General features: G+C 41.2%; 2 protein-coding genes across 3 annotated transcripts in view; one reads left to right on the top strand and one right to left on the bottom strand.

The window, feature by feature from the left end:
* Nucleotides 1-595: 595 nt before the first annotated feature.
* On the bottom strand, nt 596-12,965 carry si:ch211-110p13.9 (uncharacterized protein LOC562347 homolog). Its single transcript, XM_048555930.2, has 4 exons — nt 12,257-12,965; nt 3,570-3,699; nt 2,233-2,366; nt 596-1,768 (listed from the first exon to the last, which is right to left on the bottom strand). The coding sequence occupies exons 1-4, from the start codon at nt 12,377-12,379 to the stop codon at nt 881-883; spliced, it is 1,275 nt and encodes a 424-aa protein (XP_048411887.1). The 5' UTR covers nt 12,380-12,965; the 3' UTR covers nt 596-880.
* The window catches only part of zcchc8 (zinc finger, CCHC domain containing 8), a 37,802-nt gene continuing 22,796 nt past the window's right edge, over nt 12,934-27,939 (top strand). The window contains exons 1-9 of one of the 2 annotated variants that reach the window (XM_059655064.1): nt 12,934-13,160; nt 15,337-15,377; nt 15,904-15,978; nt 16,082-16,187; nt 16,270-16,347; nt 19,811-19,914; nt 22,286-22,351; nt 22,461-22,521; nt 26,882-27,012. In XM_059655064.1, the coding sequence (XP_059511047.1) occupies nt 12,984-13,160; nt 15,337-15,377; nt 15,904-15,978; nt 16,082-16,187; nt 16,270-16,347; nt 19,811-19,914; nt 22,286-22,351; nt 22,461-22,521; nt 26,882-27,012 (839 nt within the window). In that variant the 5' untranslated portion in view covers nt 12,934-12,983. The remainder of the gene's footprint in view (nt 13,161-15,336; nt 15,378-15,903; nt 15,979-16,081; nt 16,188-16,269; nt 16,348-19,810; nt 19,915-22,285; nt 22,352-22,460; nt 22,522-26,881; nt 27,013-27,939) is intronic. The other variant, XM_059655063.1, reaches the window with a different exon arrangement.

Raw genomic sequence — 27,939 nt, 5'->3', positions numbered from 1 at the left:
GTAACAGTCAACATAGAAAAAAAAACTAGTTTGGTGGAGCAGACATCGGCTGAACCAATAAAACCTCTCTGGTAGATCTATTTGTGGATCTTGGGAAGGAGATATAATTGGTATCTCTTTGGTTTTTGAGGATTGTGGGGTTGGAGACCCTGCTGTGTGTCCTGGATGTTTGGTAGTGGGGCCATGGTCTTTGGAATTCAGAGAAAGTGTTGGTGTTTGACTCTGCAATGTAGAGGTTGCTTCACTAGGCAAAAGCAGCACCACTTTGGTCAGATTTGAAAATGTTAATAACAAAGATATGCAACAAGTTCAGAGATAGACACATTAGACAGTGAACGGAGTAGCGAAATTGAGTTGGCTGATGTCACATTAGCAGTTTTCAGTGAAACGATCAAGAGGAGATAAAGGCTATTACCCATTGTTTTACATTTCTAATCTTAGCGAAGAAATTAACGAGAAGGAAACTTGCTTATGCATATGTAAGAAGACAAAAAAGTTCAAGAATACATGGACTCTTTGCAAACAATAGAATATTTTGACAGATCTATAGTTTAGTATCCATATTTTTTTAATCAGTAAAAAAAAACATGGTCCAGATCCACAACATATAAACTTGTCTCCTTTTCACACTGTGTTTGCAACATTTTCTGTCTTTATTTCAGACATCTAGTGGCTGCTTTCAGACTTAGTCTATTGCTCAGGTTACCCCCCACCCCGATAACAAACCAAGGTTTATGATAATTGAGGTTTAGCAAAAATAATATTTCCAAATCTCTTTACAGACTCTGAAATCATTTTATTACTGCTAAACATTATTTAAAATCTTGAAAATATATCTAAATTTAAGCATTGATATCTAGTTCAAATACTGTTCAACCTCCTACTTACAGATCAAACTGGAATACAGTACATGAGCAACACCAGTGATTAGATTATGATTAGCAAATTCTAATATAAGCAGCACTATTGGATATTCACTTTGTCGTTTCCATAATGCAGAATTATCATCAAGCCCCATCCAGCTCAACAGCAAAACTTTCATGGCTTCAGGAAATAATTTATCTACCAAATCCTCAGCAGGTGGCAAGTCTGTGATACTGTCGATGTGAGTTGTTTTGAACTCTTCTACTTGCTTGCTGATCAAGCCATTAGCAGAATAAAATTGATGTCCCAACCAATTACTTACAGTATAAAGCATGTGACTACAATATATAGAATTAACACCCGCTTCAGTGGTTTCTATTTTGACAATGAAGTCTTGAAGATGTGTCAGAAGTTGCAGCATCATATCAGCTAACTTCTGTGCACACATATTTTCACCTATTAGGAGTTCTACAAAATCAAGCATCAGTGTAATTGTTTTCTCATGTTCCTTTTGTATCTGTAATGGTAAAATTTTAAAAGCCTGATAAACTGATCTAAATCTGGTAGACAAAGAATCACAATCCAAAGCCTCCACATTTAGTTGGCTATCTGCACAAAACTCTTCAGTTGGCAGTAGAATTTGTCCTTGTATACAATAGTTATGGTCATCCTGATTAACAACGCTTTTGTTGTGGGTGCAATCCAAAGCAGCTGTCCTATATATATTAATATCAGGTTCAGGACTAGCACCTTGAATGCTTGAATGCAATGCACTGAAACTTCTGTTGTCCCTTATTTCAAGGGTGCGTTTTTCAAGCAATCCCTCTTTAGGGAAATTTTGCAAAATCTTGATATCATACTTGTCATTCAGATTAGGGTCATTTATTCTTGCTTTCCACAAATCCTATAAAGAAAGAAAACAGTAGTTCAAAGTATCAGACTTTCCTGGTTGATTGAAAACAAACTTGCATTATTTTTCATAAGACATAGCTTAACACATCTTTTGTCAATGTAGTTAATTTAGGAACTCAGCAACTTGTCAAGTCATGTGTCATTCCTTATTCTAAATCCACAATTGTGCAGCATAGTCCTAACAGGTTTGTATTACAGTACTATAATTGCCTTGCACACAACTTGCTTAGGAGAAACATTTTAATTAATAGTCGTCAAATAACATTAATTGTAGTAGAATGCTAATGTTTTGTATTACAATATCCAAGTTAATGGAGCAAATAGGGAAGGAATTTACATGTTAAGCTGCATTACATGAAAATATATAATGCCAAATAGTGCCTTATAGTTGTGATCAATTCAATAACTGGAAAATCTTTTTAAAAATGACGTATCTCTTCCAAATGCTAATAGTACCTGAAGTACAACAAGGACTTCTAACTGTTGCTCTTTAGTGTACATTTCAAAAGCAACTTGAAACAGTCCCTGAATGCTGTAAAACCACAAATTGTTCACCACAGATGGTATCTTCAATCCTTTAAATCGAAATTCTAAAAACAAATAATTTCAAAAATTATAAATATGAGTAAAAGAGAAATACATAAGAGCCAATGAACAAAAGGCTACAATTAACTTTTTTATGGACAACCTTCAGATTTTAATGACTGCGAAGGAGATAACAATTGAGGCCATCTTCAGAAATGGGGAGAATACAAGAAAAAAATGACAGTAGTGAAGGAAATGACACACATACAAATGGTAGAGCTGGTTATAATATAGCCAATTAAAAATTCAGAATGGGAGAAGGTCATTCAGGGCTTCAAGTCTGCTCTGTTATTCAGCCATTCATTTTGGGCGGCTCAGTGGTTAGCACTGCTGCCTCACAGCACCAGGGACCTGGGTTCGATTCCAGCCTTGGGCGACTGTCTGTGTGGAGTTTGCACATTCTCCCCGTGTCTGCGTGGGTTTCCTCCAGGTGCTCCGGTTTCCTCCCACAGTCCAAAGATGTGCAGGCTAAGTGGATCGGCCATGCTAAATTGCCCATAGTGTTCAGGGGTGTGTGGATTATAGGGTAATGGGTCTAGGTGGGATGCCTCAAGGGGCGGTGTAGACTTATTGGGCCGAAGGGCCTGTTTCTACACTGTAGGGAATCTAATCATGGCTGATCTGATTGTGACCTCAACCACAAGTTCCAAACTATCCAAATAATATCTGACCTCCTTGTTGATTAAAATGTCAAAGAACGTTATTAGAAACTCTATAAGTTTGGTTTCACCATATCCTGAGTGTCTATTTCTTGCCAGCAAAACAAAGAAACAATAGCATTTAAGCATGGAAATAATGCAAGAAACAGAAGAGCCACATAGTTAATTCCTGTGAAAAGATATCTGATTTATAAAAAACTAGAAATTATTTTAAATAAAGATATAGGAGGTGTTTCAGAGCTGATATCAAAAGTTTTTCTCCTGGCAAAGAGTGGTCACTACAAGCATTGAACATCCAAATGGTAAGGCACAGCTGAATGTCATAGAATTATTCAAGGAAGAATTGGTTAAGAAAAAACAGAACACCTTTAGAATCTTTCTGAACACACAAATAGGATGATAACTAAACTAGGTTAAGTGGTCTCTATCATCTCTAATTAACATGTATGTATGCGGGATGTAGCTGACATGAGTTTCCTCAAAGATATGCAAATATTTTTTGAATAACCTATTAAATAAACCACATTAAAAACAGAATGAATATAATACCTGAACCAAAACTGAGCTTGGTTGCCAATCCTTTCTTTGCAAATCTTGCATGGATTCTTGGATGATTTTCAGTGCGGATGCCAGTTTTTGCAACAACATCAGCACCAAGAAAAAGAGGTGTCAAGTTCTTCTGAAGGTGAGGGAAAGAGAAATTAAAGTTATACGAAATATATTACTCAACTCAAATCCATTGGTCTTGATCTTTTATTTTCTTTTTGTTAATTTTCCAAGCATTAAATGACATTTTTACTGAGGTAATTCTTCATAAGACTTAATAATCAAATATCTGAGCAAAGTAGGTTTGCTAATTTTTGATCATCAGCCAACATGGGTCACTGCTAATGCTTTTTTGGGGGTGGGGGTTGGGTAGATCTGTCATAGATGTGACTGAGAATCTTCTGATTAATTCCTTGTTAACCAATGCTTGGGAAGAGAGTAATTTTAGTTGAACACACATTGGGAAACCTACCAATACCTCAGCGTTTGAGTGTAAACCAACCCATACCTCATCCTAATAATAAAATGTGAGGCTGGATGAACACAGCAGGCCAAGCAGCATCTCAGGAGCACAAAAGCTGACGTTTCGGGCCTAGACCCTTCATCAGAGAGGGGGATGGGGGGAGGGAACTGGAATAAATAGGGAGAGAGGGGGAGGCGGACCGAAGATGGAGAGTAAAGAAGATAGGTGGAGAGGGTGTAGGTGGGGAGGTAGGGAGGGGATAGGTCAGTCCAGGGAAGACGGACAGGTCAAGGAGGTGGGATGAGGTTAGTAGGTAGCTGGGGGTGCGGCTTGGGGTGGGAGGAAGGGATGGGTGAGAGGAAGAACCGGTTAGGGAGGCAGAGACAGGTTGGACTGGTTTTGGGATGCAGTGGGTGGGGGGGAAGAGCTGGGCTGGTTGTGTGGTGCAGTGGGGGGAGGGGATGAACTGGGCTGGTTTAGGGATGCAGTGGGGGAAGGGGAGATTTTGAAACTGGTGAAGTCCACATTGATACCATATGGCTGCAGGGTTCCCAGGCGGAATATGAGTTGCTGTTCCTGCAACCTTCGGGTGGCCTCATTGTGGCAGTGCAGGAGGCCCATGATGGACATGTCATCAAGAGAATGGGAGGGGGAGTGGAAAAGCTTTGCAGAACACCTCCGCTCAGTTCGCAACAAACAACTGCACCTCCCAGTCGCAAACCATTTCCACTCCCCCTCCCATTCTCTTGATGACATGTCCATCATGGGCCTCCTGCACTGCCACAATGATGCCACCCGAAGGTTGCAGGAACAGCAACTCATATTCCGCCTGGGAACCCTGCAGCCATATGGTATCAATGTGGACTTCACCAGTTTCAAAATCTCCCCTTCCCCCACTGCATCCCTAAACCAGCCCAGTTCATCCCCTCCCCCCACTGCACCACACAACCAGCCCAGCTCTTCCCCCCCACCCACTGCATCCCAAAACCAGTCCAACCTGTCTCTGCCTCCCTAACCGGTTCTTCCTCTCACCCATCCCTTCCTCCCACCCCAAGCCGCACCCCCAGCTACCTACTAACCTCATCCCACCTCCTTGACCTGTCCGTCTTCCCTGGACTGACCTATCCCCTCCCTACCTCCCCACCTACACCCTCTCCACCTATCTTCTTTACTCTCCATCTTCGGTCCGCCTCCCCCTCTCTCCCTATTTATTCCAGTTCCCTCCCCCCATCCCCCTCTCTGATGAAGGGTCTAGGCCCGAAACGTCAGCTTTTGTGCTCCTGAGATGCTGCTTGGCCTGCTGTGTTCATCCAGCCTCACATTTTATTATCTTGGAATCTCCAGCATCTGCAGTTCCCATTATCTCCATACCTCATCCTGCTCAGTTAAGTGATTTTAATCCACTAACTTTCACCTATATCCCAATGCACATGTGGATCCTAACCGCTTAGTTTTGCAAACCTGTAATTAACTTCTCCAGGCTAAGGGATTTAGTACAGGGTCTGTACTGAGAAACAACATAACATATCAGAGAAATTAAACTTTTACTTCTGCATTTTTTTCAATGATTGGATTTGCTATTTCCTATCCTAAGGTGGTATTTGGAGATAGTGTTGACTTTCACGTAGTTTAATTTGGAGAACTTTAAGGATGGTGATCTCTCTCACACATTTTATACCCAAGTATCCAAACACTACTTTGCTTTTCAACCATGTAAGCATAGGTCAGCATTAAAAGTGGACATTTATAGAAAGCAAAGTAGGATACCATCCCAGCCCATAGTAAGGAGTCCAATCATGAAAAGACTTTAACAAGGTTTAAAATGGGCTTAAAAATGTGATAAGGCGAACAAAAACAAAAAAATTCTTGCACTTCATAGACATTGTGACTAGATATAATCCACCCACAACAACATATAGTAAAGAGAAAATAGTAACAATGGGAAAGTAAGGGAGAAATAGATACTGACCAGACTGGGTCTAGATAAATTCCGAACTGACAATGGGGTGGGTGGGGAGAGGGTGTGGATTTGACAATGATGAATTTAGCAGATAAAAGTGAAAACTATAGTATTGCGCTAAAGAATAGCAGGGAGTTAGAGAAAAAAAAATCACACCGTAATAGATGAAATGCACCATAAAATATTAGCGGACGAATCAAGCTGTAAATTAGCATCTGGGCTGGCCTAGGCAGTCCATGTAAAGAACTCACTGCAAACGGTTGGGAGTCTATAGTTTCCAGGAGCTAACCAAAATTTTTTTCAGAAGGGCAGTAATCATTCCCTGACTTCAGAAGGGACTACAATTGACTTCAATTTTTCAGAGCACTTCAATGCTTTACATGTAGGTAAAAGGGCAATAGTTAAGGTTAATATTTCACCGAAGGTTTGGTGAGTTTTATGGCACTAGAGTCATCAGAAATAAATTAATAAATTTTAATTCAAGGCACATACTGTATCATAAGAGAAAATCAGAAAGAATGGAAAAAGTCTCCAAAAGGTACAGATAGTGATGGCAAAACAGCAATTTACAGCATGGCAAACAAATTTTTCAGGTACGTTCTTTGAGGTTAATTGATTCAGATTACAAAGAATGTTATGTGGCTGTCTTTTGGACAGTATTCATTCAACAAAGAAGTTGGTAGAGAAAAAAATTGTTAACTGACATTGCTACAGTTAAGGAAACATCGGGAGAAAATGACCTGAACAAACAAGTCCATCAACTGTCAGACTTTTATAAACAAAATGCTTGCCCAATGAAATTATTCAATGTTGTTGATGAGGAATGTTTTGTTTTAATGTGATGGATTTGGTGTTATAAGAATATGGATCACAACTTTTTTCTAAATTGCTTTGTGATTATTTTCTACATGTGGAAAAGAATGGTGAATATCAGACATGTTAATTAACCCTTTAAATTTGAGTGGGAAGATGACAGCCTACTAGAATTATTGCTGGCCTACTAATCCAGAAACTCAGCTAATGTTGTCATGAGATAACAAGGTGTAGAGCTGGATGAACACAGCAGGCCAAGCAGCAGAGGAGCAGGAAGGCTGAAGTTTCGAGTATGGACCCTTCTTCAGAAACAAAAATTTTTTTTCCTCTTGTTATTCACAGATTTTCCAGCATCAGCAATTCCTACTGTCTCTCATGTTGTCAGGACCCAGGGTGGAATCCCACCAAGGCAGACAGTGGAATTTGAATTTAATAATTATCAGGAATTAACAATCTAATTGGGGCCACAAAACCAGTGCTGATTGTTGGAGAAACCCATCTAATTCTCTACCATCCTCCACGAAGGAAATCTGCTATCCTCACTTCGTCTGGCTGACAGGTGACTCCAGACACACAGCAATGTGGTTACTCTCAACTGCCCTCTCAAAAATCCTAGCAAACCACTCAGTTGTACCAATCGCTATGAAGTCTCAATAAAGAAAATGAAATCAGACGGATCATCTGGCATCAACCTAGGCTCCAGAAATAACAATGGCTATAACAGCCCTATTGACCCTGCAAAGTCCTCTAACATCTGGGTTTAGTGTTAAAATACAGAGCGTTGTCTCTCACAGACTAGTCAAGCAACAGCCTGACAGTCATACTCAAAATTACACTTACAAATTACAAATGTCCCAGGTACCGTCATCACTATCCAAGGATATGTCCTATCCCACTAGCAGAACAGACCCAGCAAAGCTGATAGCACAGGGGTATATGGCACAGCTGATGGCATCCTGGGAGTCCTCAACATTGACGCTGGACATCATGAAGTTTCATTGCATCAAACTGAAACATAGGCAAGGAAGCCTCCTGCTGATTACCATGTACTATCCTCCCTCTCCATGTTCAAGAATACTTGGAGGAAGCACTGAGAATGGCTGATGGGGTGGTAGTAGGCTGGGTTGGACTTGCCCTGCATTTAGTGTACAGGACTATATAGTAATATATTGTAATATATATAGTGTACTCTACTCTGGCTTAAAATGTCCACCACTAAGAGTGGCTCTGCAGCAGCACTGCTGATCGAGCTGGTCAGGTCCTAAAGGGTTTAGCTGCTGGACCAACAAGACAGAAAATATACTTGAGCCTCATCCTTACCACTCTGCCTGTTGCAATGCATCAGTGCATTACTGTATCTGTAAGCATGACCACCACACTGTCCTTGAGGAGATAATGTTCTATTTTCATATTGAGAATATCTTCCATTGTACTCAGTGGCACTATCACCATGCTAAAATTGGACAGACTCTGAACCAATCCAGCAACTGAAGACTGGGCATCCATGAAACACTGGACTATTAACAGCAGCAGAATTGGACTACAACACAAACTGCAATTTCATGGCTAGGCATATCCACGCTACTACTAACATCAAGCCAGGGAATCAACCTCGGTAAAAGTGGAGAAAGCAGGTGGGCATGCCAGAAGCAGCACCAAACATACCTAAAAATGAGATACTAACCTAGAGAAGCTACCAAACAAGACTGCTGGCATGCCAAACAGCATAAGCAGTAAGTGATGGACAGAGCTAACTATCCCATAATCAAGAGAGAAGTTCTTAGATCTGCAGTCCTGCCACATCCAATTGCAAATACTGGTGGACAATTAAATAGCATAGGGCTGTGGCCAGTGGCGCTCCTCAGGGATCAGTGTTGGGACCTTTGTTGTTTGCAATATATATAAATGATTTGGAAGAGAATGTAACTGGTCTAATTAATAAGTTTGCAGATGACACAAAGGTTGGTAGAATTGTGGATAGAGATGAGGACCGTCAAAATATGCAGCAGGATATAGATTGGTTGGTGTCTTGGGTAGAGAGATGGCAGGTGGAATTTAATCTGGAAAAATGTGAGGCTATGCATTTTGGAAGGTCAAATCCAGATGGAAAATATATAGTAAATGGCAGAACCCTTAAGAGTACTGATAGGCAGAAGGATCTGGGTGTACAGGTGCACAAGTTACTGAAAGTGGCAACACAGGTGAAAAAGGTAGTCAACAAGACAGACAGCATGTTGCGTCCATTGGCTGGGACATGGAGTTTAAAAATTGGCAGGTAATGTTGTAGCTTTATAGAACCTTAGTTAGGCCGCATTTGGAACATTGTGTTCAATTCTGGTCCCCACACTACCAGAAGGATGAGGTGGCTTTGGAGAGGGTACAGAAAAGACTTAACAGGATATTGCCTGGTATGCTGGGCATTAACTATGAGGAGAGGTTGGAGAAACTTGGGTTGATCTCACTTGAACGACTGAGGTTGAGGGGCCACTTGATAGAGGTCAAAAAGATTACAAAGGGCATGGACAGAGAGGACAGTGAGAAGCTTTTACCCAGAGTGGAAGAGTCAGTTAGCAGGGGCCATGGGTTTACAGTGTGAAGGGGAAGGTTTAAAGGTGATGTACGAGGCAAGTTTTTTTTTTACACAGAGGACGGTGGGTGCCTGGAACTCACTGCTGCAGGAGGTGGTGGAAGCAGATACTAAAGTGACTTTTAAAGGGTGTCTAGACAAATATATGAATAGCATGGGAATAGAGCAATAATATCCCTGGAAGGGTAAGAGGTTTTAGTTGTGATGGGCAGCATGTTGGTGCAGGCATGGACAGCCAAAGGTCCTGTTCCTGTACTGTAATTTTCTTTGTAACTCACTGGAGAAGGCTCTAATAACTATCTCCACCCTCAGTCATGGAAGTGTTCAGCACATCAATATAAAAGAGAAGGCTGAATCATTTATAGAAATCTTCGGTCAGAACTGCCAAGTGGATGATTCATCTCGGCCTCCTTCAGTTGCCCCCAGCATCAGCCAATTCCATTCATTCTGAGAGATATCAAGAAATAGTTGGAGGCATTGGATACTGCAAAGGCTATGATCCCTGACAACATTCTGGCAATAGTACTGAATACTCGTGCCCCAAACTTTCTGCTTTCCTAACCAAGCTGTACCAGTAGTTACAATACTGACATCACCCTCACAACGTGGAAGTTTTCTCAGGAATGTCCTGTATACTAAATGCAGGACAAATCCAATTCAGCCTATTACCACCCCCATCAGTCTACTCGATCATTAGTAATATGATGGAAGGCATCATCAACAATACTATCAAGCAGCACCTGCTCAGCAATAACCTGCTCACTGACACTCAATTTGGTTTCCATCTGGGCCTCTCAGCTCCTGACCTCACTACAGCCTTGGTTCAAACAAGAACAAAAGAGCTGAACTCAAGTGGTGAGGTGAGAACGACAGCCTTTGATATCAAGGCTGCATTTGAGCAAGTGTGGCATCAAGGAGCCCTAGCAAAACTGGGATTAGCAGGTGTCAGGGGGCACCTATCCACTGGATGGCACGTGGGAAGATAGTTGTGGTTGTTGGAGATCAGTCATCTCAGCCCCAGCACATCGCTGCAGGAATTCCTCAGGGTAGTGTCCTCAGCCAAACCATCTTTGGCTGCTTCAACAATGACCTACCTCACCATCATAAAGTCAGAAGTGGAGATGTTCACCGATGATTGCACAATATTTAGCACCATTCCTAACTCCTCCAATTTTGAAACATTGAACATGCAAACACAACATGACGTGGACAAAATCCACAAACCTGCCTGCCCTGGTCGACCCATTGTCTCAGCCTGTTCCTGCCCCGCCGAACTCATCTCCACCTATCTGGACTCCATTTTCTCCCCTTTAGTCCAGGAACTCCCCACCTACATCTGTGACACCACCCACACCCTCCACCTCCTCCAGGACTTCCAATTCCCTAGACCCCAACACCTCATTTTCACCATGGACGTCCAGTGCCTATACATCTGTATTCCTCATGCATATGGCCTCAAGGCCCTCCGCTTCTTCCTGTCCCACAGGGCGGACAAATCCCCCTCCACCGACACCCTCATCCGCCTAGCCAAACTTGTCCACACCCTCAACAACTTCTCTTTCGATTCCTCCCACTTCCTGCAGACAAAGGGGGTGGCCATGGGCACCCGCATGGGGCCCTGCAATGCCTGCCTCTTTGTAAGTTACGTGGAACAGTCCCTCTTCTGCACCTACACAGGCCCCAAACCCCACATCTTCCTCCGTTACATTGATGACTGTATCGGCGCCGCCTCTTGCTCCCCAGAGGAGCTCGAACAGTTCATCCACTTCACCAACACCTTCCACCCCAACCTCAAGCTCACCTGGGCCATCTCCAACACATCCCTCACCTTCCTGGACCTCTCAGTCTCCATGTCAGGTAATCAGCTTGTAACTGATGTCCATTTCAAGCCCACTGGCTCCCACAGCTATTTAGAATACTCACCCACCCTCCTGCAAAACTTCCATCCCCTGTTCCCAATTCCTCCGCCTCCGCTGCATCTTCTCCCAGGATGAGGCATTCCACTCCCGCACATCCCAGATGTCCACGTTCTTCAAGGACCGCAACTTTCTCCCCGCCGTGGTCGAGAACGCCCTTGACCGCATCTCCCGCAACACATCCCTCACACCCCGCCTCCGGCACAACCACCCCCAGAGGATCCCCCTCGTTCTCACGTACCACCCCACCACCTCCGGATACAACGTATCATCCTCCAACACTTCCGCCATCTACAATCCGACCCCACCACCCAAGCTATTTTTCCATCCCCACCCTTGTCTGCCTTCTGGAGAGACCACTCTCTCCGCGACTCCCTTGTCTGCTCCACAGTCCCCTCCAACCCCACCACACCCGGCACCTTCCCCTGCAACCGCAGGAAGTGCTACACCTCCTCCCTCACCCCTATCCCAGTCCCCAAGATGACCTTCCATATCAAGCGGATGTTCACCTGCACATCTGCCAATGTGGTAGATTGTATCCATTGCACCCGGTGTGGCTTCCTCTACATTGAGGAAACCAAGCGGAGGCTTGGGGACCGTTTTGCAGAGCACCTCCACTCGGTTTGCAACAAACAACTGCACCTCCCAGTCGCGAACCATGTCAACTCCCCCTCCCATTCTTTAGATAACATGTCCATCATGGGCCTCCTGCAGTGCCCGTCGGGTTCAGGGGTGTGTGGGTTATAGGGGGATGGGTCTGGGTGGGATGCTGCAAGGGGCAGTGTGGACTCGCTGGGCCGAAAGGCTTGTTTCCACACTGTAGGGAATCCTCCTCTGTTAGTAACAAGCATTCAAAAGTTAGGGAATTCAAACTTCATTATCCAAAACTATAAGACATTGCTATATGGAGACAACAAAAGCTCGAATCTTACCACTTTAAATAATACCTACCTCCGCCTGAAATTCTCGACATACATTAATTGAATTGGGAGGACTCAAGAATACATATCTGAATTTCCTGAGACCCACACTCCATTCTGGTAAACGCAGGGGAAATCGATCAACAACTGCCATGATGTCTTTTTTGCAACATCCCTTGGAGGAACGGTATTACTTAGATCTCACGATGAAGTTGATTACAGTCCTGATAGAAACTTCAACATTTAAAAAAAAGGTACGTTTTAAATGCGCAAGAGGTTGGTCAAGTCTTTCTGGGAAAAGGCGAGTGTCTCTGAAACTGCAGCTCCTCCTCAGCAAGTGGTCGAAGCTCACCAGAATCTCAATCGTTATCGGAATCACAGATTTATTACAGCGAAAGAGGTTGTTCGGCCCATCGTGCATCCACCGTTTCTACTTTCGAGTGCAAATCTCCTGCCCCTTCTGCCAGGTCTTGACTTGGACTAGCATTTGCCATATTGTGCTCCCAGCGTTTCCGGCATGTTAACAACTGCACGTAACAGTTGGTCCTAATATTGACGGAGATTTCACCAACGTGTCTCTCTAAATAAGTTGAGACTGCGATGCTGCGTTCACATTAGCCGGAAGAACAATACATGATTAATGTACGTTTAAACCAAATAGTTCCGTCTATCATCATAGAACAAGCTCGGAGAGGTCACAACGGACTGCACTCTGAACCCCACCCTTTAACCCGGACACGTCACTGCCTAGTGACAAGATGGCCGCCGAGAGGGTGGATTTGGATTTTGGGGATCGCGAGTTGTTTGAGGAGTTTGAAGATTCAAAACCTTCTCACATCCGCTTTAATGACTTGGAAGATGCGGGCGAAGCAGAGGCAATGAGGGAGAAACTACTGGAATTCGAGGAGAGAATAGGTTACCTGAAGGCGGAGAATATCCTTTCGTTTAAAGTAAATCTGCCACGAAAAATCAAACGGGGCGCCTCGGGAGCGATTGGCTCGTGTCGAGAAGCCGCGTAAAAGAGACGGGGCAGAACGGCGGTTAAACGGAGTTCGCTCGCTGCCCTCAGGCATTTGCCGTCGTTCTGTCAAGTTGCGGTTTCCCAGTATTTTTTTAAAATCTGGATTTTTTGATGGGCTTTCTCTTCTTGCTTTGGCTTCACCGTATAGGCCCGGAACTCAGGCCTGTGTGTCATCCCATGCTAATTTCATTTCGGCTTCCTGAGAGAGCTCACCACAGCAACGCTCTGATTAGAAATAACCTTTTCGCCACTCTTTTACCTCTTCCCCCCCCCCCCCCTTTCTCTTTTACTATTCCCTGCGCAGTGGCTACACGATTTTGAATTGTATAAAGTTAGGAAAAAACTTGTCGGTCACATTTTGGGGTTAAGTATATTTAGGGCGCGGGACATTTTTGTACAGAACTGATTAAATTTCTGTGAGTGGAAATTTCCCTTCTTAAATCCTTTTATCACGCTTGCAGAGTTTATTCACTTCTATTTCGCAGAAATATTTGGATGTCTATTTCTTGTCAGGTCGTGAATATGCATTATTTGTGTGAATCAAGGTCTTAAATGCCTGATAGTATTGTCGGACTTTCTAAATGAATTAAATTGGACTACGATATTCTTTGAAACTTGCGTCGTAGGAAGACAGGGTGGATAATGCATTGAGCACGCTTGCCTCCATTGCTCAGATCTTCCGAATATGAGTCGAGACGTCTCGTTGGTGAGGTCACTATTGGAGTCGTGTGTCCAGTTCTCGTCGCTCTGCTGTAGGGATATTATTAAATTAGAGAAGGTTCAGAAAAGATTTACCAGGGCATTGCCTGGAATGGAAGGTTTGAGACATTAAAAAGTAGACTTGAAGGACTGGTCCTTCCTTCACTGCATCAAAAGAGGTATGTGGTGACTGTATAGAGGGCATTGATAAGGTGAATGACAATTGTTTTCTCTAGGGGTGGGAAGTTCAAAGGTAAGGGTTATATTTTTATGGTGGGAGGAGAAAGATTTAAAAAGAACCTGGGAGCAGTGGTTCATGTGTGGAATGAACAGCCAGAGAAAGTGAATGCAGGTACAGTTACAGCATTTAGAAAACATTTGGATCAGTTCATGATTCTAAGAGATTTGGAAGGATTTGGGCCAAGTGTAGGCAGGTGGGACCAGATTGGTTTGGGAATATAGTTAGCGTGGACTGGTTGGACTGAAGGGTCTTTTCCATGCTGCAAGATTCAATAATAGAGGTATAATGTATTCAAATTTATTGGTGTGCAGGATTAATTTGTGAGCTGACCAGGTTTGAGTAATTCAGCTCTGCATTTATGCTATATAATTAAAATGTAGGTACAAAGCCATAGGTATTACAATAATGTAGTAGTGTTGATGACTTGAAGCTGCCATCTGCCTGGCAGTTTTTGGACATGAGGTGTGTGTTCTTGGCTTCAGATAATTCTCTGAAATAGGGAAAGAATGTCTAGCCATACCAAGTACTGGTTAAATTTGCATGTTTATTAATGGATTATTCTGATGACATTTAAGATGATTAGAAATTACATTCAAGTTGAGGCAGTCTGGATGCTGCCCACTACATTTAGTTCTGTATCTCATTGCAAGATTGAGGCGATATTCTTGATTTCATTTTCCACCTGTTACTAAATTTGGAAATATTACCACCATATGCAGTTGTACTGTATTCTTTGTTCTGATGTAAAGCCAAACTGATGAATGTGTATTTAAAATTAGAAAAATAGCTTGGCAACCTTTTTCCCTACAATATGATGCAAATTCTGTCAATTTTGAACAAAGATTGTTGTAAATGCACAGTGGTAAGATGCCAACTTATTTTTTGAAGTGATATTGTCTAGTACTTCATTATTTTACATTTCAAAGTAAGGAGTGTGGCCCTTTAGTGGTTCGTGTTTTGAAGTTTGGAGAGAGAAAATCAACTAGTTAATGGAATGTGGTAAAAGGTGTGTTGCATAATGCAGAGCTATACTTTACTGCGTTATTCATTGCCCTAAAACCTTTTTCAAAAAATAGTTTTAAGGTTTGATCTTGAATGCTTATTGCCAGTATGGTATGTAAGGGTCTTTTCCTTGACAACCATTTAACATGCAGAACTGAAGAGGAAGTTGAACTTATTGACACAGCCAAGGTAACATGAATGTTGAGAGCCAAACATTTCACAAAACTCTGAATACAAACAATGTAATGTTGTTTCTAATTACATAGAACTCAACAATTAGTCGCAGATATTCTAAAGTTCTTCAGTAGATTTGGGTTGTGAATTGCTGTGGTTGGTTTGTTTGCTGAACTGGTTCCTTAGTTCACAGACACTTCATTACTTTGCTGGGTAACATAATCAGTGCAGCCTTATTGCTCAGTCCTGCCTCAGGGTAATGAAATGTCTGTGGGTGGGCGAATGAACCAATCACAGCAGTCACAAATATTGTATATACCAATGTATACACTTTGATTCCATGCTTGTGAATTAATTGCATGGCAATATTTGACCAGTGTGTATTCTAATTATTTGGCTTTTCAAAGCTGTTAACACATCTTGTAGAACATGAACCCAATTGTTGAGTGGTTTGTGTATGATTTGCAACATAAATGTCAAATCGGATTCTGTATCTTCCAAGTTTTGAAAGTTTGTTAAACTAACTTCTTATTTGTGCCAGTAAAATAGTTGTGAGTGACTCCAAAACAGATGGCCCAATGGTTCAGATCTTGTTTATGAACAACAATATTTCAAAGTAAGTTTCAGTTTTAGAATCATTTTTAAGTTTTATTGCTCCCTTTGCAGTACTTCCAATTTAACACCAAACATTCTGATTTGTGCACTGATTTTATTTTCAGACAGTTTCATCAAGAAATTGAAGACTTCATTACAAGTTTAGTTGGAAGATATGAAAAAGATATGCAAAGTGACCCTGAAAAAACATCCTTTAATGTGAAACCTCAGGTGAATACATTTGACAAAATACAGCTTTCATTTCAGAATTGTTGTTAAAATTTGTGAGCAAAAGTACATATCTATCTTTCAGCCATCCAGTGTGCTGCTAGAGGAGCACCTGAAAGTGAAAACATCAAATGCAGTAAAGAAGATCAAAGAAGCATTTCATGTAAGTGGAAAGTCCAATGACAAATATATTTATTTGAATTATTAAAACTGCATCATAGCTGAAATTACATTATACTGAGCCCTGGGGACCCTGGTTCAATCTTTGGTCTTGAGCTGAGTTAACTGGTTTTGGTTAGGCTGGCTGTAGAAGAAATGAAGTTTGCAGCTGAACTGGGTTACTGTGTATGCGTCTAAGTATCTACCGATTACTCGCTCAACAGTGAAAGCAAGGGAAGAGGGTTCCAGAATATCTAAATATTCAGTCTACATTGTTCAAACATGATTATTATAACTTAGAAATTGTTATGTTCTCCATTTGGTCATTTCAGACTCAAGGTAAAAATTGCAGTCTTGTTGAGAAGTGAAAAACGCTTTTTTTTTATAAATAAGAGGCAAAGCCACATATTCCTACCAGTGATTAAATCTTTCACATGTATGGTGGCTAGGGATTTTACGTCCTCTTTTTAAGTGTCATTGTTGCACTCTCTATCCCTTAGTAAAATATTAATTTATTTTGGGGGTTGAGTGGCCGTAACAATGCATGAGGTGGCATCACTAGGAATTTGTCTTCATTATAATAATAAAATATCTTTGAGTTGCATCTTGTTATGTGATTTTAATTTTGGTGAGGTCCCTGATTTGATCATATTCTTTTAATGGATATTTGGTTGTTAATCTTGATTTTTTTTAATCCTTTTCTGCACTTTCCAAAACTTCACCCTTAATGTCTACACATTTAATTTTCCCTGTTTAAATGTGCATTATTTTGTATTTACTCTGTTTATACTTATAATTTAGTGTCACTAGTTCAAGGGCAACTGGGAATGAACAACAAATGCTGACTTTCCAATGGTGCCCACATCCCATGGAAAAATACAGGGAAATGCAGAATTCTATTACAGCTTGCCTCATTATTAGTATTTGACTAACTTGGTCAATATTTGGCTGGCTCGTTTCATACTGTTTCTCAATGCTGGAATAATGCCTTGGGAAATTTGTGGAACTCATTCATTTAAAAAATGTTGATCACGTCTAGGCTTAATGCCATTTGTTAATTTGAGTTGAACATCTCCTAGAAGAGTCATAGAATGCCTGCAGTGTGGAAACTGGTCCCTCGGCCCAACATGTCCCCACTGGACCTTGGACATCCCATCCAGATCCATCCCTATAACTCACCTAATCTACACATCCCTGAACACCGTGGGCAATTTAGCATGGCCAATCCAACTATCCTGCCCATCTTTTCAACAGTGGGAAGAAATGGGAGCACCCAGAGGAAACCCACGCTGATGGGGGAGAATGTGCAAACTCCACACAGACAGTCGCCTGATGGTGGAACTGAACCTGTGTCCCTGGTGCTGTGAGGCTGAGCCACCGTGTTGCCCTCCAGCATCTGTCCTGTGTAGTCTAAAGAATCACTATTTGTTCATTTCGTGAGCTTCGTTTTATGTATGTCACCAACTTTTATCCATGTTATAGTCTTTCAGAACCAGTTGTGAAATCCAAAATTGGACACCAGCTCATTTTGATACCTTTTTTGTTTTTGGAACACCAGAGTTTATAAGCAGGCTTTCTGGTTTAACATGTTTAAGTCTATTTCCTTATCCTTACGCAAGCTGTGTCTACTTGTCTGCTATCACTGTCAGGAATGACAGGTTAGTTGTTTCAGTGTTGGTAGGTAGCACGTGATGCTAGCATCTTAAAGTCATAGAATCAAAGAGTCTTACGGCACAGAAACAGACCTTTCTTTTCAACCAGTCTATGGTGAACATAATCCCGAAGTAAACTAGTCCCACCTGCTTGCTGCACTCCCATATCCCTCCAGACCTTCCCTATTCATGTACTTATTGAGGTGTCTTTTAAATGCCATAATGCCAGTATTAAAGAATTTTTAATCTTCAATAATGTGAAGAATTATGTAAATATTTTAACATTCCTGCCATTTCTCAACGCCTGCAGTGCTCTGTGATGCTTAATCATTGCATGATTTACCTGATCTTTTATCACGTGCCTACTGGGCACATGTAAAGCAATGTATTTATTTGAACTCCAATCTATATAATCTAACTTCGTAAAATTTCATTTCTTGTGAATTAATTTTAATGGTTGGAAGCTAACATTTACACAGTTCTGGGACTTTATACCAGTAATTGTTAGCTTGTACATTTAATTTTGTATTGTAAGGCCACCTGAAGCACAATTAGTTCAGTTTAAGTTTATTTTTAACTGTCAAATCTGTATAACGTTAGTGAGCTGCTAAATTCGAGGTCATTGTTTTAATAAAGTGGTGAAATAGATTTCAAAAAGATTGACAATATCCAAAATATAAAATGTGAGAAGTCCACAAATTAAAGTCACGTAATGCACTTTGAAATTCCCACCTAATTTTGAAAAATAGTTTGCTCCCATTGCCATTTGATAACTTTGGCATTAGGAACGTCAGTGTCAAATATTTATACTTAGTTTCTGTGCAGTAATAGCAGAGTAGGCTCAAGTGGTTGAATGACCTACTTCTGTTGTGCATTATTTCACAATTTGCTAAGAGGTCATCCTCAAACAATTTTTCTTACCTTTATGGGGAAAAATACCAATTTTTGCTGTATTACTACTTTTCTACATGTAGTTTGGTTGTGGGACAGAGTATCTTTAAACCATTTGTATTCCTATGACTTTGTGCACTGATCTCCTCCAGCACTTGTACTTAGTTAATTAAATGATTTGGGTTACATTTACCACATTTCTTTTAGATTTGTTAACCTTATGATCAACATTGTAAACCAACCTACAAAGATACTTTTGCAGGCAAAATGCATTACACACTGAGTCACCTATTGTTACAAGTGCATTAATTATTAGATGCATTTAACTGAACTTAACCAAGATTTGTTCAGTATACTGCTTCCAGTCCTCCTGTTTCTTTGGATCTATATCGCCAGGATAAAATAAATCCATGTGTCTACTGACTTATACTTCTCACAATTTCAATGCTTCTTATTGTGCAAATTGTGTTATACAGATTGTTTACAATATGCTTATCTGAAATTGAGACATACTTTGTAATACTAATAATATAAATTGTATTGCAATTCACAATTTTTCATGGAGCAGATCAAATTTATGTAAAATTTTGCAGTAAAATCTTGTCTCCATTCACTTTTTTTTGGTTTGGAAAACAAAATGCTCAGATAGTCAGTGCTAAAATATCAAACCACAAAAGGATAGCAAACTCACACTGGTTTGAAATGTCTGATTTGGATTCTGTGTTGGTGCTTTGATTAATTTTTTTTTTAAACATTGATTGATGAGGTCCGACACTATATATATTTAGCTATAATAGCAAAGTATCTGTGTACAGTGAATTCTTGAACTTTAATACATTTCCTTCTATAGTAATAAAATCATTACTTTTTTGCCACTTAGTACATATGAGGAAAGTTTTTTTTTGTAACTTTTTTTTCATGCAGGTTGTGGGAAGCGTTCAATACTTCACCAACTTTTGCCTTGACAAACTCGGACAGCCATTGCTAAATGAGAATCCACAGCTGACAAATGGATGGGAAATACCCAAGTATCCTGCTCATTGGAAGAATTCTACTTCAGTTTATTGTTTCTTTATTACAAGATAAAGCCCAGAATATTCCCATAAAGCTGAAGTCCCCATGCTGGGACCAAAAGGAGGAAATCAACCACTGTTTGGCTGGTTAGCAGGATCAGGGTGATGCATTTCTGGCAGTAAACAAATAGGGGGCTACTGTTCCAACTAAATGTTGATATCTGCCCCCAAGGGCTACCAGGTCGATTGAAGGACTAGAAGAGGAATATAATTGGTGATCAGTGAGGAGACTGCAACTGGAAGGAGAGGGTTCTCCAAAGGTTAAGGCACCCTCTAAGCAGGTTGGAAGGAGAGACGTAAGTGGAGTTGAAGTTGCTGGAGCCTTGCCCGCAGACTCCCAGAGATGGAGAAGTGGCTGGTGATTTTGGTAGACCTTAGAGAAGTCCGTGAAATATAGTGATATTATTTTGGGAGTTAAATATCTACTTCTATTCAGATATTAATTTCAAAATATAAAGAATTTTAAGCATTAACTTTTTAATTTGTGTAGTTCCAGATGTTTGTAAGATTTAAATAACTTACAGTCTTGAAATCTGTTTCACCATTTTTTTGAAATAATCATCCTGATCTGTGAGAGGGGAAATAAATGCCATGGGTGTAAATTATTTCACATTTATTTATAAATTTTTATTTGGAAAGATTGCAGCTTCAATGTAACCAAATTGTGCAAAAGCTACTGTACCTCAAGTCTGAAATTGACCTAATGAATGTTTTTACTTCCTTGCCTGCTGATCCTATTTTATAATAGGAAGTCATTAATTAATTTTTAGCCTTTGGCGCAGGGTGTTTTGTTTCGCAGAACAGTATTTCAAAGGTCTGTGCACAGATAGATATGGTATATGAGTGTTAATGTCATATGCAGAATTCATGAAACGTTATTGTTGAAAAGAGTCATATTGTCACTTCTTTTCATTTTGCATTTTGCATTAATCAATATGATGCAAGGATGTCAAATTTCAAATGATCACAATTTAAATTATCAGAGAAAAGGATACTAATAGGTGAGCAAGTCGATTCTTGCTGAAGGGTTGCCATAGAAGAAGTAACAAAAACTGTAGGCTCCTGAAATACCCTGGGAAGTAAAGGGAAGACTTAAATGTATTCCTTTTGTTTGCAGAGAGTGGGTCCTTATGTATAAACACATGCCATATCTTGCAAATGTGAATGAAACATATTTACGAGCTTTACTGTCTTGAATTAGTTGTTAGTTTAACTGTTAGCAAACACAATTATTCAGCAAGCCCTACCCAATCTCAGAATCACACAATAATAAATGTTTTTGGGTTTTGTAAGGACAAGCTTTTTGAGTCTGGGATGTACTCTGCCTGTTCGACTTGATAAGCCTGTTATTAGAAAGCGTGGCTATGCATCTAGTGTAGCACTAACATTTGTATACAATATTGCTCATTGTGCAGCTAAGAGAATGTCAAGAACAAAATCCGCCTGAAAATGTGGCTTTGCAATTGAACAACATTTTCACAGAACAACCTTTTGTGTTAGCAGCACTACGAATAACCAATCTAATGGCTCATTCTCACTTACTTGATGTGAGATACTTTGATATGTGGGAGTCCATTGCCTGCATACAAAGGGTAATTAAGCTTTGCACCTTATATGAATTACCAGGGAGCTTCTAAAGTCTGTGGGTTCCCCATTGCTTTTCCCACAGCAGTGCCTTGCCAATCAGTCAACTTGCCAAACGGTTGGCATACTTTTTTAAAGTTTGAATTCTGTTTGTTCAAAATTTACAGAGCTCCTGATGAGCTTAAAGCAAAAGACTTTGGCAACTTCTCTGTCTTCAGGTTGTCGTTAATCAGATGAAGAGAATAGTTTAAGATAACTGTAGTAGCCCAGATACACACAATTGATTATTTTATCATGGAACATGACCAAGTTAATAGTTCTGCGATTGTGTTTTGTTTCACAGAACAATATTTCAGCCTTTTCAGCAATATCATTTCATGAATTCTGCATATTACATTGTTAGAGCAAGTTGACGTGCTGTTAATAACAAGGTGCAGAACTGAATGAACACAGCAGGCCAAGCAGCATCAGAGGAACAGGAAGGCTGACGTTTTGGTCTGAAGAAGGGTCTAGGCCCGAAACGTCAGCCTTCCTGCACCTCTGCTGCTTGGCCTGCTGAGTACATCCAGCTCTACACTATGTTGTCTCAGATTCTCCAGCCTCTGCAGTTCCTACTATTTCTGGCATGCTGTTGAGCATGTTTAAAAACTTGCAATACAGTGCTGTACATTTTTTAGACAGGAAGCCTACTAATGGACATAAATGTTTGTAGAAATGAGTAATTCCTGAATTTGCAGTAAAGATATCAACAAGTCTTTGCCCAAGTTGTGTCCTTAGAGGGTCAAGAAGTGGAATTGAAAGCTAAGAGGTATGTATAAGTGCATAGGTCTCAAATCTCTTTAAAAATGATATTATAACATGTCATTTTATTAAAATGACTTACTAAGTAAGTGAAAAACACATTTTGTATTAAATAGGCCGAAACCTTGTTGTTTCAACTGTGGTTCAACAGAACATCAGTTAAAGGATTGTCCAAAGGTAAGGTTGTCATAGCTTTGTAATGATTTTTTTTGTTCAAAATGGGTAAATTATAAAATCAAGGTTTTACAGAAGTCAACAATTTGTTCATGTTCTAAATGAGCATAAACAGATCTGATTATGAACCAGCCATAAGCCTCATTAAGAGCTCGTACTTGGTCACTTGGCTCAGTAGTTCTAAACTCTCCTTTGTCAGAGTGGTTGTGGGTTCAAGCCCCTGCTCCAGAATGTGACTGAACAATTTGTGCAATGGAAGAGTGGTGTGTTGAAAGTCAATATCTGTCACAGATGAGATGTTAAACTGAAATCTTGAGTTTGAAGACACTAGTTGTTCTGGCATCCTCCCTCAGGAAAACAGCAATTTAAACTGTTTTGTTTGGTTTTTTTGGGATCTTTTGGTATCTGAATTGGATTTGTAGAGATTTAGGATATCTTGGCGTTAAAAAAAGCGATATTTTTTCATTTTCGTGTTTGAACAAATATGTATGGTAGAAAATAAGTTATTTTGAGAAATGAATGTGGGCTCCCAAGATGGTTTAATTTGAAAATGTGTCTGGTATGGTATGGTATTGTACAGCACATCCTGAAATTGAATGCTAGCCTTTGAGGCAGTGATTGAGGTGCAGATACTGATGACTAGTACAGTTTGCTGTTCTGGTTTGCTTTTGTGGCTAATTTAATAGTTGATCCCTATAGGAAATACATGTTGTGATCTGAAATACACATCCACATCAAAAAGGTAAAGTCAATTTGGCCATAAAGTCAGTTGATAGTTGCTCTTTGTTTGTTTGTGAAGAACTAGTATATTGTTGAGGTTTTCGAGACCAGGGTGCATTTTTTTTTTCCCTCTCTAAACGGGGTCTTCTTTGAGACCCTATCTAGAACATAGAACATAGAACAGTACAGCACAGAACAGGCCCTTCAGCCCACAATGTTGTGCCGACCATTGATCCTCATGTATGCACCCTCAAATTTCTGTGACCATATACATGTCCAGCAGTCTCTTAAATGACCCCAATGACCGTGCTTCCACAACTGCTGCTGGCAACGCATTCCATGCTCTCTCAGCTCTCTGCGTAAAGAACCTGCCTCTGACATCCCCTCTATACTTTCCACCAACCAGCTTAAAACTATGACCCCTCGTGCTAGCCATTTCTGCCCTGGGAAATAGTCTCTGGCTATCAACTCTATCTATGCCTCTCATTATCTTGTATACTTCAATTAGGTCCCCTCTCCTCCTCCTTTTCTCCAATGAAAAGAGACCGAGCTCAGTCAACCTCTCTTCATAAGATAAACCCTCCAGTCCAGGCAGCATCCTGGTAAACCTCCTCTGAACCCTCTCCAAAGCATCCACATCTTTCCTATAATAGGGCGCCCAGAACTGGACGCAGTATTCCAAGTGCGGTCGAACCAAAGTTTTATAGAGCTGCAACAAGATCTCACGACTCTTAAACTCAATCCCCCTGTTAATGAAAGCCAAAACACCATATGCTTTCTTAACAACCCTGTCCACTTGGGTGGCCATTTTAAGGGATCTATGTATCTGCACACCAAGATCCCTCTGTTCCTCCACGCTGCCAAGAATCCTATCCTTAATCCTGTACTCAGCTTTCAAATTCGACCTTCCAAAATGCATCACCTCGCATTTATCCAGGTTGAACTCCATCTGCCACCTCTCAGCCCATCTCTGCATCCTGTCAATGTCCCGCTGCAGCCTACAACAGCCCTCTACACTGTCAACGACACCTCCTACCTTGGTGTCGTCTGCAAACTTGCTGACCCATCCTTCAATCCCCTCGTCCAAGTCATTAATAAAAATTACAAACAGTAGAGGCCCAAGGACAGAGCCCTGTGGAACTCCACTCACCACTGACTTCCAGGCAGAATATTTTCCTTCTACAACCACTCGCTGTCTTCTGTTGGCCAGCCAATTCTGTATCCAAGCAGCTAAGCTCCCCTGTATCCCATTCTTCCTGACCTTCTGAATGAGCCTACCATGGGGAACCTTATCAAATGCCTTACTGAAGTCCATATACACCACATCCACAGCTCGACCCTCATCAACTTTTCTAGTCACATCCTCAAAAAACTCGATAAGGTTTGTAAGGCATGACCTACCCCTCACAAAGCCGTGTTGACTGTATTTGATCAAGCCATGCTCTTCCAGATGGTCATAAATCTTATCCCTCAGAATCCTCTCTTACACCTTGCAGACGACAGACGTGAGACTTACCGGTCTATAATTGCCGGGGATTTCCCTATTTCCTTTCTTGAAGAGAGGAATTACATTTGCCTCTCTCCAGTCCTCAGGTACGACTCCAGTGGAGAGCGAGGATGCAAAGATCTTCGCAAGTGGCGAAGCAATTGCATTTCTCGCTTCCCAAAGCAGCCGAGGACAAATCTGATCCGGGCCTGGCGACTTGTCAATCTTAATGTTTGACAAAATTTTCAGCACGCCAGCTTCGTCTATCTCTATCCATTCCAGCATGTATACCTGCTCATCAAAGGTTTCATTCACCACAAAGTTCGTTTCTTTCGTAAAGACAGAAGCAAAAAACTCATTTAGGGCTTCCCCTACCTCCTCAGGCTCCACACACAAGTTCCCTATGTTATCCCTGATCGGCCCTACTCTTTCTTTGACCATTCTCTTATTCCTCATGTAAGTGTAAAATGCCTTTGTGTTTTCCCGGATTCCTTCTGCCAAGCCTTTCTCGTGCCCCCTCCTGGCTCTCCTCAGACCATTTTTGAGCTCCTTCCTTGCCTGCATGTAATCCTCTCTAGCTGAACTTGACCCTAGCTTCCTCCACCTTATGTAAGCTACCTTCTTCCTTTTCACTAGAAGCTCCACCGCTCTCGTCATCCAAGGTTCCCTAATCTTACCCCTTCTTGCCTGTCTCAGAGGGACATATTTACTCATCACTCCCAACAACTGTTCCCTAAACCGTCTCCACATGTCGATAGTTCCCTTACCATGGAACAACTGCTCCCAGTCCATGCTTCCTAACTCATGTCTAATCGCATCATAGTTTCCTCTTCCCCAATTAAATATCCTCCCATTCTGCCTAATCCTCTCCTTCTCCATAGCTATGTAGAATGTGAGGCAGTTATGGTCACTATCACCAAAATGCTCTCCCACCACAAGATCTGATACCTGCCCTGGCTCGTTTCCGAGCACCAAGTCTAGAATGGCCTCTCCCCTCGTCGGCCTGTCAATGTACTGCGTTAGGAAACCCTCCTGAACACACCTTACAAAAACAGCTCCATTCAAATCTTCTGCTCTAAGGAGGTTCCAATCAATATTAGGAAAGTTAAAGTCACCCATTACAACAACCCTACTGCGTGCACACTTTTCCAAAATCTGTCAACCTATGCTTTCTTCAATCTCCCTGCTGCTATTGGGGGGCCTGGGTGATGTTTTTTGAGAATACTTTTTCATTCTCATTGGCTCATTTATTCAGTAATGTAGTTACCTTGTAACAATCCTTTCTGTTTTACTGCTGAAAAACGTGATATTCAGACATTCGTAGAAGCAGAATTATCAAACTGCCATTCCACTCAAAGCCACAACACACAAGCAAGGTACTAATTAGTAAACATTGTAGCATTTTAAATTGGTATAAGACAACATTTAGCAATAAAAGTTTTTTTTTTAAAGTAACTGACACTTATACACTCACAGAGTTGTCACCCTAACTGCACCTTCCACAGATTGGTGAGGTCACAGTGAATGTGTTGCCATTGCATTAGCCTAAAGTTGAAAAGTTTGAACCAAGCAGTTATTCCCCTGGTCACTGTATCCCAAATCTCAAAAGTTGAGACTTAAATTTAACAATTAATATAGTGTTGTTCTTAGTGCAGTTTCAAGCTAGAGATTGCATGTTCATTTGCAAGTAATTCGTTGTCTCCAATTTTTGTGTCTTCCAGTCCTTTATTAACTTGGGTATTCCTTTGGCAGGTTTTAAACTGTCTTCTCTTTACAGCTCCCCACTTCCTGCTGCCCAATCTGGAGCCCTTCCCCTCTATTCCCTCATTTGCCTTGTCCATGCCTCTCGCAGAGGGCAGTTTGCACACTTGTGTTCCTCCTTTCCTTTCTTCCTTGTCATACTTGTTGCTCCTTTCTCTGGCTGTTCTGTTCTACTTTTATTGCACAGGAGTATACAACTTGTAATTCAAAGAACACCTTGTCAGACATTGTCAGTTCTACTTAGAGGTTTTCTCTAGTTGTTCTTGTGATTCAAAATTCATAGTAAAAATTCATTTGTGTGTTTTTACAACAACATGATTATATTTTTATTTAATTTGCAGTTGTTTATCTTAGTATAAAATTAACTTTCATATAATGTTTGAATTAACTTTATAGCCACGTGATCTTGCTCGTATTAGTGAAAAGAGAAAAGAGTTCATGACAATGGCTAGTGATTCACCTCATTCAGGTTCTCAACAGCGATATCATGCAGAGAGGTTTGAAAAGTTCAAGCCAGGTGTTCTCAGGTAAGTACGCTGTTAGCTTGGATTGTCCTAAAATTAAATAGTACAGAAGGAGGCCATTGAAATCAATTATTCTTGTCAGCTGTTTTGGAAAAGATTATCAATGAGTTCTAGAATAAAAACAGAAGTTACTGCAAAAGTTCAGCAGGTCTGGCAGCAACTGACGAAAATAGCAGAGTTAACGTTTCGGGTTTGGTGACTGTTTCTCAGAACTGGTAGCTGGGAAAGCATCAATTTAAATGCAGAAAATAGGGAGGGGGCTGGGGTAGGAAGTAAACCATAGATAGAGCCTAAGGGGAGAGAAGAACAGTTGGACAGACAGAGGAGTTGATAACAAGATAATAAAATGTGAGGCTGGATGAACACAGCAGGCCAAGCAGCGTCTCAGGAGCACAAAAGCTGACGTTTCGGGCCTAGACCCTTCATCAGAGAGGGGGATGGGGAGAGGGAACTGGAATAAATAGGGAGAGAGGGGGAGGCGGACCAAAGATGGAGACTAAAGAAGATAGGTGGAGAGAGTATAGGTGGGGAGGTAGGGAGGGGATAGGTCAGTCCAGGGAAGACGGACAGGTCAAGGAGGTGGGATGAGGTTAGTAGGTAGATGGGGGTGCGGCTTGGGGTGGGAGGAAGGGATGGGTGAGAGGAAGAACAGGTTAGGGAGGCAGAGACAGGTTGGACTGGTTTTGGGATGCAGTGGGTGGGGGGCAAGAGCTGGGCTGGTTGTGTGGTGCGGTGGGGGGAGGGGACGAACTGGGCTGGTTTAGGGATGCAGTTGGGGAAGGGGATATTTTGAAACTGGTGAAGTCCACATTGATACCATTAGGCTGCAGGGTTCCCAGGTGGAATATGAGTTGCTGTTCCTGCAACCTTCGGGTGGCATCATTGTGGCACTGCAGGAGGCCCATGATGGACATGTCATCTAAAGAATGG

This window comes from Stegostoma tigrinum, chromosome 26 (genome assembly GCF_030684315.1).
Source record: "Stegostoma tigrinum isolate sSteTig4 chromosome 26, sSteTig4.hap1, whole genome shotgun sequence".
NCBI classification, from domain to species: domain Eukaryota; kingdom Metazoa; phylum Chordata; class Chondrichthyes; order Orectolobiformes; family Stegostomatidae; genus Stegostoma; species Stegostoma tigrinum.
This window is presented reverse-complemented; position numbering and strand designations above follow the sequence as displayed.